Here is a 15164-nt window from a genome sequence, read left to right on the forward strand (position 1 = left end):
TAAATGTATAGGTGAAAAGAATATGTTTATCATAAAATGTTCAAATTAACACAAATGATGCGGACACGTTTAGTACCGTTAACTTATATCTTGTTGTCATCGATGACCAGAAACAGTACGGTTGTAATACATGTAGAGTAAAGAGGTTCCAGGTTCGAATATCGAACTTGGCCATTTTCGTTCTCATGCCTGTCAACACGTTACTACTTAACTAATACTATGGGTTTAGCAGGGGCTAATTGGTTCGGATATCACCGTATTTATCTGATACATCTCACCCTTAAATCCTGTAACGATGATGCCCCCTTCCTACCTCTATGTCTCCACTCCCGAACCCCGTGAATCCCTCCCTCTTCACCTCTTCATTCCCCGCATCTGACCCAGATTGAGCCCAACACCCCATCCACCTTTTCGAGATCCAGAACCTGACCTGCCTAACCCTCCGTCAACCACTAGCGTAATGTTAAAATAAAAATAAAACAATACATACCTATGGTGTTTAGTAACTCGACATTTGTTACAACAGTTAATTTATACTAAAAGGTAACCTAAGAAATTCATAAAATTTCCTTGGAAAAGAGTTACACCAATACGGTAATAACGGGCTACGTAATGCCACACAGATAACCCTAGCTCTGTGAGATATACTACGTACTCCTCTACAATTAGCATTTTATTTCATTTGATCAATAACCCGGACCTTTACATACAGGAAGTACCACCCGTTATCAGCTGATATCTTAGTTTGCACAAGTGTATTGGACGTATAGATATAGTTAACAAGTGAAACGTAAGAAAGATAAATGCGTCATCAAGACCGGGGTTCGAACCCTTGACCCTTCAAACTCAAAACGGACGCTCTACACTTTTACTCCATACCTACAACTGTTCTTTAAATGCATCTTATATTTTAAAAAAAATGTTGCTTCATTTCCATGTGTAATTTTCTTCTCGAAAACTTGAACACAACAACAAAGAATTCGCGGATGAAAAAATGACATCAATTCTCGTTGCTTAACTTGAAGATAAATATATTCGGATTGCATTCTTGCCAATTTGATAAATGGAAAGGTGTTATGACTATTAGAGTCTCTGCAATACAACATCTTGTACTATCACAGTATACAGTTTAGTGTGGTTATGAAGGATAAAGCAAGTTTCAGGTTCCCCGCGATCAGGGCTATTTCCCGAGGCGAAGATACACTGTGGTAGAGTAGTGTAGGGTGGATATGTGTGAGTATTGTGGTTCTACTGAATAACGAACGGATGAGATGTTAATACGGAAGGGTTATATAGAGTACTGTATTGCTATATCCCGAATTCACTAGGTCTTATTTCTCCCAACTAACACACCCTTTTTGTGAGATGATTCCCTAATGTGGGGATTTCAGGGAAATAGCCAATTGTATGATATTACTTTCATATAGCGTAAAATAAGTAGAGGTATACTAATATAAAATAAGGACCTTGTATGGCATGGCCGGACTAAATGCTCACTACAGTATCAAAATTTATAATTAACACACCGGAATCGTAACATCTGGGTCTGCATGTACATGTAATAAATAATATAAAATGCATACTTACATCCAAAGTTGAGGCTACAGTCTCGAAGAAGTGAGTTCCAATTATTGTCGGCTGCATGAATATGAAAAATAGTAAAAAAAATGTTATTCGTTTCTCAGCAAGATCTTGCCACGTAAATTGACAGATAGTTTAATTACAGCGAAAACCAGACGATACACTTATTGGGTTATATTGAATAAAAATACAACACCACGAGTAATGACGTGTACTACTTTTGTTAAATATCTAGTTTCGGATGATTGGTAATCAAAAACTTTTTTTTCATATCAAAAGGCTGTAACTGTATTGTAAATGACATCACATTGTGTAAGGACGGGCCGAAAATTATTAGGGAGTATAATACTGAACAGTATATACCAGGGCCATCAATAAATTCTGTCACCATGCATGCAGCGACCGTAAAACCAAGCAATGAAAATGGCAAGCGCTTTGACAGCCTGCAAAAGCATTTAAAGAACAATGCTAGTGCGAAATATCGACATCATCCGTCACGAATTGAAACAGGTATTTCTTGTAGAATAGTATTTAATTATGACTAGTGGCAACATTTCAATGCTAAAATGAAGGTTGAGACTACATCTGAAATACGCTCTTATATCAAAGCACGTTGTGCTTTACAGAAACCGCCTTAACAGAAACACGTACATGCATGGTTGTGCTGCATAATATCAATGACAATTGTTTTATTTTATAAACAATACAGTGTAGAGAATACATATATACAAATGGGTGACAATATACATGGTTGAACAGGATGGACATCAGTATTGTAAATTAATTATCTTATTAAAGTGTATACGTTATATCGGTAATAAATTTAGCCAATGATATCAATTTATGTATTACATAATTAACAATGTATGAAATTTAAACGTGAAAGGCATTCAAGAATGTTAAAGTTGACATCAAAAAGGAGAAGCATCAACAATGAACATTGCTACTGTGAAAGCAATAATCAAGTATGATGGTCGTTATACTGTTTCTGAGATAGCTCATATGGTTGGGCTATATTACATTACACATAACATTCTGATAACGTATTTGAAATTAAAGAAGATTCGTGTCAGATGGATCCCCCATTTGCTTACATCTGATCAAAAGGCCAAACGATTGAAATGTGCTAAAAAATACGGTAATTGTGATTCAAGAAAGCTATTTTAGCTACTTGCAGAGGATGAGACCTGGGTCTACTACTTCGAACTTCAGATGCGCATTAATTAGAAGTAATGGTCGGCGAGAAATCAGTCAAGGCCTGCAATTGTAAGGCTTATAAAGAGCGCGAAGAAAGTTTTGTTTGTCGTTTTTCTAAATTCTGGAGGGTCTGTGGTCCCGATAGTGCGCAAGACAGGAAAAACTATCCCGACAAAGTTTTACAGAAAAAAATGTTCTGAGAACCCGTCAAAAAAGGTGTCCAGGTAAACCAAGGGGAGACTACCGCACAGCGTTTTCGTCATAGATAGCGCGATTGCGAAAGTGCGTATCTGCTAAGGGGGGATACATTGAAGAATTGTAATTGAAAAGTAGAAACTATATTTATCATACATGTGGTTCCTGAAACTTGTGACAAAATTTGTTTGATGGCCCTCGTATACTGACAAAGTGATGTAGTATGTCATCGTTTAGGCAGGTCTTCATTACTAATAAATAAATGCATTACCGTGATCATCACCAACAGATACACGTATATTTTTGCTTCAGCATTCAGATATACCATCTCGATGCCGTCAGTCATCTCGAAATTCGTTTTAAATAATTATTTATGGAGTGGGAAATCATTGAGATACTCTATTTCCTTGATTTATTTTAAATTTTTTGGGGACAAAATGATCAAACAAAAAGAAAACCATTTTGCATTTGTTTAAACGGAGAATAAACACCAATAGTTGAGCTCACCTGAACAATCATCCTCATCTATTAAACCATCGTCGTCATTGTCCCCGCCATCCCCAGGGTAGGCCGGGTGGTCTTTCTGGCTCTAAAATACACAGCTAGTCCTTATCAGAGGTAAAATTTCATTGCTATATTTAAGTATAACTCATTACAATATAGCATCATCCTCATTTTACGATTTTATATTTTCAAGGAACACAAACGACCGCGCACTTATGTCTCACAAACATCTAGTGTTTGTTGTCAACTCTTTTTCTCGTTTTTTTTTAGAAACATGCGTCATGGTTCATTATTGAGTCAGAAAACAAATTGGTATACGTTCATCTTGAACCTGGCATGCATAGCAGATGGTTAACTTTTCATAGTCAGATGCGTTGACTTAGGCCAGGTGATACACCAATAACTTTGCTTAGGTGTGTGATAAATAGATAGAGTTACGCCCCCTTTTCCGCTCCGTAGAGATTTAGTACCAAATGTATGAAGAATACATGTAGTAACGACTCGGTTACTAGGGCCATTGAACAGTTATTGTATAGCTCAGTATCCACTCATTGTGTCACCATCATTACTCAGATCGTCTCGCCTGTCTTCTTCAGCTTTGCTATGATTAAACTCGGAATGACATATGATTATCGGTAAAGGTACAGCTTATTGTATTATTTAAGGTGTGTTACATTCAGTCACATTTACAGATTACTCAATCATAAGCCTTCTAGATATTTTTCTTTTTTAATTTTTATATAACTTTTCAAGCGGGCTTTAATCTAGTTTTTGTATATTGTATATTTGTATTCGATATCTAATAAATACAAATTATCTTAACTATTTTTTTTTTCATTAACCCTTGATGAAATTTAAAGAGACTTTGATTAATTTAAAATCTTCAATTACGTACTCGATATTCCGACTTAACAATTCGAAATATATTTAAAAGCCAACTTCAAACTACAGTTCTGATTCCTTTAAAATTGTCTTTTCTACCGTATTATCCACATATATATATACACATCCACATGTACATACATCTACAGTATGGTAGGGGTACAGTTACACTTACATCTACAGTATGGTAGGAGTCCAGTGACACTTACATCTACAGTATGGTAGGGGTACAGTTACACTTACATCTTCAGTATGGTAGGGGTACAGTTACACTTACATCTACAGTATGGTAGGAGTCCAGTGACACTTACATCTACAGTATGGCAGGGGTACAGTTACACTTACATCTTCAGTATGGTAGGGGTACAGTTACACTTACATCTACAGTATGGTAGGAGTCCAGTGACACTTACATCTACAGTATGGCAGGGGTACAGTTACACTTACATCTACAGTATGGTAGGGGTACAGTTACACTTACATCTACAGTATGGTAGGAGTCCAGTGACACTTACATCTACAGTATGGTAGGGGTACAGTTACACTTACATCTACAGTATGGTAGGAGTCCAGTGACACTTACATCTACAGTATGGTAGGGGTACAGTAACACTTACATCTACAGTATGGTAGGAGTACAGTAACACTTACATCTACAGTATGGTTGGAGCCTAGTAACACTTACATCTACAGTATGGTTGGAGCCTAGTAACACTTACATCCACAGTATGGTAGAGGTACAGTAACACTTACATCTATAGTATGGTAGAGGTACAATAACACTGACATCTACAGTATGGTTGGAGCCTAGTAACACTTACATCTACAGTATGGTAGGGGTACAGTTACACTTACATGTTCAGTTTGGTAGGGGTACAGTTACAGTATGGTAGGGGTACAGTTACACTTACATGTTCAGTTTGGTAGGGGTACAGTTACAGTATGGTAGGGGTACAGTTACACTTACATCTACAGTATGGTTGGAGCTACAGTAACACTGACATCTACAGTATGGTAGGAGTAGAGTAACACTTACGTCTATAGTATGGTAGGGGTACAGTTACACTTACATCTACAGTATGGGAGGGGTACAGTAACACTTACATCTACAGTATGGTAGGAGTACAGTAACACTTACATCTACAGTATGGTAGGGGTACAGTAACACTTACATTTACAGTGTGGTTGGGGTACAGTTACACTTACATCTACAGTATGGTTGGAGCCTGGTAACACTTACATCTACAGTATGGTAGGAGTACAGTTACACTTACATCTACAGTATGGTAGGAGTACAGTAACACTTACATCTATAGTATGGTTGGAGTCCAGTGACACTTACATCTATAGTGTGGTCGGAGCCTAGTAACACTGACATCTACAGTATGGTTGGAGACTAGTAACACTTACATATACAGTATGGTAGAGGTACAGTAACACTTACATCTTCAGTATGGTAGGAGTCCAGTGACACTTACATCTACAGTATGGCAGGGGGACAGTTACACTTACATCTACAGTATGGTAGGGGTCCAGTAACACTTACATCTATAGTATGGTAGGGGTCCAGTGACACTTACATCTATAGTGTGGTAGGGGTACAGTAACACTTACATCTACAGTATGGTTGGAGCCTAGTAACCCTTACATCTACAGTATGGTTGGAGCCTAGTAACACTTAAATCTACAGTATGGTAGAGGTACAGTAACACTTACATCTACAGTATGGTAGGGGGACAGTAACACTTACATCTATAGTGTGTTTGGAGCCTAGTAACACTGACATCTACAGGATGGTAGGGGTACAGTAACACTTACATCTAGAGTATGGTAGGAGTCCAGTGACACTTACATCTACAGTATGGCAGGGGGACAGTTACACTTACATCTACAGTATGGTAGGGGTACAGTTACACTTACATGTTCAGTTTGGTAGGGGTACAGTTACACTTACATCTACAGTATGGTAGGGGTACAGTAACACTTACATCTACAGTATGGTTGGAGTGTAGTAACACTTACATCTACAGTATGGTAGGAGTCCAGTAACACTTACATCTACAGTATGGGAGGGGTACAGTTACACTTAAATGTTCAGTTTGGTAGGGGGACAGTTACACTTACATCTACAGTATGGTAGAGGTACAGTAACACTGACATCTACAGTATGGTAGGAGTCCAGAGACACTTACATCTATAGTGTGTTTGGAGCCTAGTAACACTGACAACTACAGTATGGTAGGAGTAGAGTAACACTTACATCTATATTGTGGTAGGAGTACAGTAACACTTGCATCTACAGTATGGTTCATCTATAGTGTGGTAGGAGCCTAGTAACACTGACATCTACAGTATGGTAGGAGTAGAGTAACACTTACATCTATAGTATGGTAGGGGTACAGTTACACTTACATCTACAGTATGGTAGGAGTCTAGTGACACTTACATCTATAGTATGGTAGGAGTACAGTAACACTGACATCTACAGTATGGTAGGAGTACAGTAACACTTACATCTACAGTATGGTAGAGGTACAGTAACACTTACATCTACAGTATGGTTGGAGCCTAGTAACACTGACATCTACAGTGTGGTAGGGGTACAGTAACACTTACATCTACAGTATGGTAGGAGCCTAGTAACACTGACATCTATAGTGTGGTAGGAGCCTAGTAACACTGACATCTATAGTATGGTAGGGGTACAGTAACACTTACATCTATAGTATGGTAGGAGTACAGTAACACTTACATTTACAGTGTGGTTGGGGTACAGTTACACTTACATCTACAGTATGGTAGAGGTACGGTAACACTTACATCTACAGTATGGTAGGGGTACAGTTAAACTTACATCTACAGTATGGTAGGGGTACAGTTACACTTACATCTACAGTATGGTTGGAGCCTAGTAACACTGACATCTACAGTATGGTAGGAGTCCAGTAACACTTACATCTACAGTGTGGTAGGGGTACAGTAACACTTACATCTACAGTATGGTTGGAGCCTAGTAACACTTACATCTACAGTATGGTAGGAGTCCAGTAACACTTACATTTACAGTGTGGTTGGGGTACAGTTACACTTACATCTACAGTATGGTAGGGGTACAGTAACACTTACATCTATAGTATGGTAGGAGTACAGTAACACTTACATCTACAGTATGGTAGGAGTACAGTGACACTTACATCTACAGTATGGTAGGAGTACAGTGACACTTACATCTACAGTATGGTAGGAGTACAGTAACACTTACATCTATAGTATGGTTGGAGTACAGTAACACTTACATCTATAGTGTGGTAGGAGTACAGTAACACTTACATCTTCAGTATGGTAGGGGTACAGTAACACTTACATCTATAGTGTGGTAGGGGTACTGTACTCCTACCATACTGAAGATGTAAGTGTTCCTGTACTCCTACCATACTATAGTATGGTAGGAGTACAGCAACACTTACATCTATAGTGTTGTAGGAGTACAGTAACACTTACATCTACAGTATGGTAGGAGTACAATAACACTTACATATACAGTATGGTAGGGGTACAGTAACACTTACATCTATAGTATGGTAGGGGTACAGTAACACTTACATCTATAGTACGGTAGGAGTACAGTAACACTTACATCTATAGTATGGTAGGAGTCCAGTGACACTTACATCTATAGTATGGTAGGGGTACAGTTACACTTACATCTACAGTATGGTTGGAGCCTAGTAACACTTGTAGGAGTACAGTAACACTTACATCTATAGTATGGTAGGGGTACAGTTACACTTACATCTACATTATGGTAGGAGTACAGTAACACTGACATCTATAGTGTGGTTGGAGCCTAGTAACACTTACATCTATAGTATGGTAGGAATACAGTAACACTTACATCTACAGTATGGTCGGAGTACAGTTACACTTACATCTACAGTATGGTAGGAGTACAGTAACACTTACATCTATAGTGTGGTAGGAGCCTAGTAACACTTACATCTATAGTGTGGTAGGAGTACAGTAACACTTACATCTATAGTATGGTTGGGGTACAGTAACACTTACATCTATAGTATGGTAGGGGTACAGTGACACTTACATCTATATTATGGTAGAGGTACAGTAACACTGACATCTACAGTATGGTAGAGGTACAGTAGCACTTACATCTACAGTATGGTAGAGGTACAGTAACACTTACATCTACAGTATGGTAGAGGTAGAGGAACACTTACATCTACAGTATGGTAGGAGTCCAGTGACACTTACATCTATAGTATGGTAGGGGTACAGTAACACTTACATCTATAGTATGGTAGGAGTACAGTAACACTGACATCTACAGTATGGTAGGAGTACAGTAACACTTGCATCTACAGTATGGTTGGGGTACAGTTATACTTACATCTACAGTATGGTTGGAGCCTAGTAACACTTACATCTACAGTATGGTAGGAGTCCAGTAACACTGACATCTACAGTATGGTTGGAGCCTAGTAACACTTACATCTACAGTATGGTAGGAGTCCAGTGACACTTACATCTACAGTATGGTAGGGGTACAGTAACACTTACATCTACAGTATGGTAGGAGTCCAGTGACACTTACATCTACAGTATGGTAGGGGTACAGTAACACTTACATCTACAGTATGGTAGGAGTCCAGTGACACTTACATCTACAGTATGGTAGGGGTACAGTAACACTTACATCTACAGTATGGTAGGAGTCCAGTGACACTTACATCTACAGTATGGTAGGGGTACAGTAACACTTACATCTACAGTATGGTAGGAGTCCAGTGACACTTACATCTACAGTATGGTAGGGGTACAGTAACACTTACATCTACAGTATGGTAGGAGTCCAGTGACACTTACATCTACAGTATGGTAGGGGTACAGTAACACTTACATCTACAGTATGGTAGGAGTCCAGTGACACTTACATCTACAGTATGGTAGGGGTACAGTAACACTTACATCTACAGTATGGTAGGAGTCCAGTGACACTTACATCTACAGTATGGTAGGGGTACAGTAACACTTACATCTACAGTATGGTAGGAGTCCAGTGACACTTACATCTACAGTATGGTAGGGGTACAGTAACACTTACATCTACAGTATGGTAGGAGTCCAGTGACACTTACATCTACAGTATGGTAGGGGTACAGTAACACTTACATCTACAGTATGGTAGGAGTCCAGTGACACTTACATCTACAGTATGGTAGGGGTACAGTAACACTTACATCTACAGTATGGTAGGAGTCCAGTGACACTTACATCTACAGTATGGTAGGGGTACAGTAACACTTACATCTACAGTATGGTAGGAGTCCAGTGACACTTACATCTACAGTATGGTAGGGGTACAGTAACACTTACATCTACAGTATGGTAGGAGTCCAGTGACACTTACATCTACAGTATGGTAGGGGTACAGTAACACTTACATCTACAGTATGGTAGGAGTCCAGTGACACTTACATCTACAGTATGGTAGGGGTACAGTAACACTTACATCTACAGTATGGTAGGAGTCCAGTGACACTTACATCTACAGTATGGTAGGGGTACAGTAACACTTACATCTACAGTATGGTAGGAGTCCAGTGACACTTACATCTACAGTATGGTAGGGGTACAGTAACACTTACATCTACAGTATGGTAGGAGTCCAGTGACACTTACATCTACAGTATGGTAGGGGTACAGTAACACTTACATCTACAGTATGGTAGGAGTCCAGTGACACTTACATCTACAGTATGGTAGGGGTACAGTAACACTTACATCTACAGTATGGTAGGAGTCCAGTGACACTTACATCTACAGTATGGTAGGGGTACAGTAACACTTACATCTACAGTATGGTAGGAGTCCAGTGACACTTACATCTACAGTATGGTAGGGGTACAGTAACACTTACATCTACAGTATGGTAGGAGTCCAGTGACACTTACATCTACAGTATGGTAGGGGTACAGTAACACTTACATCTACAGTATGGTAGGAGTCCAGTGACACTTACATCTACAGTATGGTAGGGGTACAGTAACACTTACATCTACAGTATGGTAGGAGTACAGTAACACTTACATCTACAGTATGGTAGGGGTACAGTAACACTTACATCTACAGTATGGTAGGAGTACAGTGACACTTACATCTACAGTATGGTAGGGGTACAGTAACACTTACATCTACAGTATGGTAGGAGTCCAGTGACACTTACATCTACAGTATGGTAGGGGTACAGTAACACTGACATCTACAGTATGGTAGGAGTCCAGTGACACTTACATCTACAGTATGGTAGGGGTACAGTAACACTTACATCTACAGTATGGTAGGAGTCCAGTGACACTTACATCTACAGTATGGTAGGGGTACAGTAACACTTACATCTACAGTATGGTAGGAGTCCAGTGACACTTACATCTACAGTATGGTAGGGGTACAGTAACACTTACATCTACAGTATGGTAGGAGTCCAGTGACACTTACATCTACAGTATGGTAGGGGTACAGTAACACTTACATCTACAGTATGGTAGGAGTCCAGTGACACTTACATCTACAGTATGGTAGGGGTACAGTAACACTTACATCTACAGTATGGTAGGAGTCCAGTGACACTTACATCTACAGTATGGTAGGGGTACAGTAACACTTACATCTACAGTATGGTAGGAGTCCAGTGACACTTACATCTACAGTATGGTAGGGGTACAGTAACACTTACATCTACAGTATGGTAGGAGTCCAGTGACACTTACATCTACAGTATGGTAGGGGTACAGTAACACTTACATCTACAGTATGGTAGGAGTCCAGTGACACTTACATCTACAGTATGGTAGGGGTACAGTAACACTTACATCTACAGTATGGTAGGAGTCCAGTGACACTTACATCTACAGTATGGTAGGGGTACAGTAACACTTACATCTACAGTATGGTAGGAGTACAGTGACACTTACATCTACAGTATGGTAGGGGTACAGTAACACTGACATCTACAGTATGGTAGGAGTACAGTAACACTTACATCTACAGTATGGTTGGGGTACAGTTATACTTACATCTACAGTATGGTTGGAGCCTAGTAACACTTACATCTATAGTATGGTAGGAGTCCAGTGACACTTACATCTACAGTATGGTAGGAGTACAGTAACACTTACATCTACAGTATGGTAGGGGTACAGTAACACTTACATCTACAGTATGGTAGGAGTCCAGTGACACTTACATCTACAGTATGGTAGGGGTACAGTAACACTTACATCTACAGTATGGTAGGAGTCCAGTGACACTTACATCTACAGTATGGTAGGGGTACAGTAACACTTACATCTACAGTATGGTAGGAGTCCAGTGACACTTACATCTACAGTATGGTAGGGGTACAGTAACACTTACATCTACAGTATGGTAGGAGTCCAGTGACACTTACATCTACAGTATGGTAGGGGTACAGTAACACTTACATCTACAGTATGGTAGGAGTCCAGTGACACTTACATCTACAGTATGGTAGGGGTACAGTAACACTTACATCTACAGTATGGTAGGAGTCCAGTGACACTTACATCTACAGTATGGTAGGGGTACAGTAACACTGACATCTACAGTATGGTAGGAGTCCAGTGACACTTACATCTACAGTATGGTAGGGGTACAGTAACACTTACATCTACAGTATGGTAGGAGTCCAGTGACACTTACATCTACAGTATGGTAGGGGTACAGTAACACTTACATCTACAGTATGGTAGGAGTCCAGTGACACTTACATCTACAGTATGGTAGGGGTACAGTAACACTTACATCTACAGTATGGTAGGAGTCCAGTGACACTTACATCTACAGTATGGTAGGGGTACAGTAACACTTACATCTACAGTATGGTAGGAGTCCAGTGACACTTACATCTACAGTATGGTAGGGGTACAGTAACACTTACATCTACAGTATGGTAGGAGTCCAGTGACACTTACATCTACAGTATGGTAGGGGTACAGTAACACTTACATCTACAGTATGGTAGGAGTACAGTGACACTTACATCTACAGTATGGTAGGGGTACAGTAACACTGACATCTATAGTATGGTAGGGGTACAGTAACACTGACATCTATAGTATGGTAGGGGTACAGTAACACTGACATCTACAGTGTGGTAGGAGTACAGTAACACTTACATCTATAGTATGGTAGGGGTACAGTAACACTGACATCTATAGTATGGTAGGGGTACAGTAACACTGACATCTACAGTATGGTTGGAGTACAGTAACACTTACATCTACAGTATGGTAGAGGTACAGTAACACTTACATCTACAGTATGGTAGGAGTACAGTGACACTTACATCTACAGTATGGTAGGAGTACAGTAACACTGACATCTACAGTATGGTTGGAGTACAGTAACACTTACATCTACAGTATGGTTGGAGCCTAGTAACACTTACATCTACAGTATGGTAGGGGTACAGTAACACTTACATTTACAGTATGGTAGGGGTACAGTAACACTTACATCTACAGTATGGTAGAAGTCCAGTGACACTTACATCTATAGTATGGTAGGAGCCCAGCGAGAACCCTATTCGTAAAGGTTTGCCAGCTGTAGATCCTGTCGAAACTCCAATAACTCCAAATCTGCCTTCATTTTTCTCAATAATCACCTCTTTGGGGGAAATTTGATCGTGGATCTTAATCTGACCTGCAAACAGTTGTGAGCCTTGGAAATGAAGGTGTTGCTGCACGGTGGCGGGGGCTTTGTTTACTGAATAATCCATCACATCGGATGAGATTGCAGTCATTTCCATCTTGTTCATGTTTTCCGTGGGATACTGGAAAAACATCCTATTCGCCTGACCTTCTATAGGTGGAACCAAAAACATAGATGACGGATGTGTGTCGTCACTCAACAGAAACATAACCACCAGAACAGGGTTGTCTGCGGTTATGTACACAGAGTCATCCTGTTCAATTCGCCGGTGAATCCAGGGAATGGTGGACGTAGTTTTCACTTTCATGTACCCGCTGATGTGAATGGTCGTGCTCTGCCTTGCCATCACCCGTATAAAGGCTCCGTGCTTGTTGCAATACGGTTTACATGAGCAAGCGTACTCCATTCCCCATTTAGTAAACGGCGGAAGTTGTTCAAGAAGGAAATTGGCATGTTCCTTGACACCAACGATACCACCTCTACTTCCACTGAAAACTGCCACTTTTCCACTTGATTCTATGTGTGTACCAGTCAGATCACAATCACATTCTATTAGCATCGACTCCTCTGAAACGAGTGACGTAGTGATGACGCTGCCTTTGCCATAAATGTTACCGCCGTATCTTACGTGACGTATTTTTTGTGTATTTGGTAGTGTTATATCTATGCTATGGATATCGTCGGTTGCAACTATGAAGATCTGGCAATTCCCGAACACTTCACAGAACGTCACCGCGTAGTAATCTAGTCCAAGGTTCGATATCGGTATGGCAGTGTAGCCTTCAAACACGCGACCCCCCTCGTACGTGACCTGTGTGGTTTTGTCAGATTGACTGTTGTAGAGCGTGCTTTTAACGGAGACAATGTAACTACCGAGCCTACTTTTTTGCGTGTAAAAAGCACATGTTTTGTTGCTTTCAAAACTTCCTTCGTATGACTTGAATTCATAGGAAATGTTATCGTTTGCGGTGACGGATTTACTAGATTCTTCCGAAAAGTTAGGTAGCACGAGCGTTTCTTCGTCTGTAATCCCGGATATCCTGACGGTGATATTTGTATTCCAACTTCCGGTGTCATAACAGGCTACGACAAATGCTAGAAAAATATAACACTCGTAATATTATTGCATTTTTTTTATAAATACGGTACATTTCAAACACACCACACTCTTCTTATTCTCAGTAGAATGAGACACCAGTCAGCTGAATAGAAATTTTGTCTATAAATATGTGTCAATCCAAAAAGAGGTTCGTTATGTGATAAAAGCTCTACACGACAGACTAGCCATTGGTATCAGGCTTTAAGTGTAATATTCTACTTTTTCACAAGTCACCAAATTTGAGTGTTGCGGGATTTTAAAGGAAACCTGACTTGTCGCCATAACAAGACGTCGAATTCTAACTGGAAATCGTAAATCCTCAAACGGAAGAAAACAACAATAATAGAACCATATTCTGAAACAACAAGTACCTCTCTAGATGTCTTACTCGTACAGTATGCGTTTTAATTGTTCCTCTACATCATTTCCCTTCTAGGCATATGTAATACTTATCAACTCTCGCATGCAATGGTAAAACAGCAATTTCATTTAAAACGTGATTATTTAAGGATAGTAATATTTTGATTTTATCAATGAAAATTATCTCCACACTTTCTGCCTTTAGTGATTGCCTGTCATCAGAAAACACTCACAAGAAAGTTTATCCGAAATAGCAATGGACCGCCTAAAATGATTAAACTTACCTTTAAGTTTTCAGCTTGAACAATCATAACTAAGGTAGGGTATACCAGGGCACTGTATGTGTGACCTCAGGATCATTTCGTCGTTAAATTTGGAATTCATGAATGAATTATACCTCACTGGATAGTTAGTCTAACAGTTCAAGTGAGCTCACACCCATACCTTGTTTATTTTGGTTTGTAACGTTCTATAGCAATTCACCAAACAAACCCCTAGTGATTCATATGTGAGTCTGACTTCTACCTATAGGTGAGATGATATGCAGGCTAAGTAAAAGGGAAAGTGTTTTGCCCTATCTGTACTCATAAGTAATATA

General features: G+C 39.6%; 1 protein-coding gene across 1 annotated transcript; it reads right to left on the reverse strand.

The window, feature by feature from the left end:
* Positions 1–354: 354 nt before the first annotated feature.
* LOC110458615 lies at positions 355–13666 on the reverse strand. Its single transcript, XM_021510397.1, has 4 exons — positions 12947–13666; positions 3481–3562; positions 1588–1638; positions 355–452 (listed from the first exon to the last, which is right to left on the reverse strand). Exons 1-4 carry the CDS (start codon positions 13664–13666, stop codon positions 355–357), a joined length of 951 nt encoding a protein of 316 aa, XP_021366072.1.
* Between the last annotated feature and the right edge of the window lie 1498 nt (positions 13667–15164).

The sequence above is a fragment of the Mizuhopecten yessoensis genome, unplaced genomic scaffold, assembly GCF_002113885.1.
Source record: "Mizuhopecten yessoensis strain PY_sf001 unplaced genomic scaffold, ASM211388v2 scaffold9653, whole genome shotgun sequence".
NCBI lineage: Eukaryota > Metazoa > Mollusca > Bivalvia > Pectinida > Pectinidae > Mizuhopecten > Mizuhopecten yessoensis.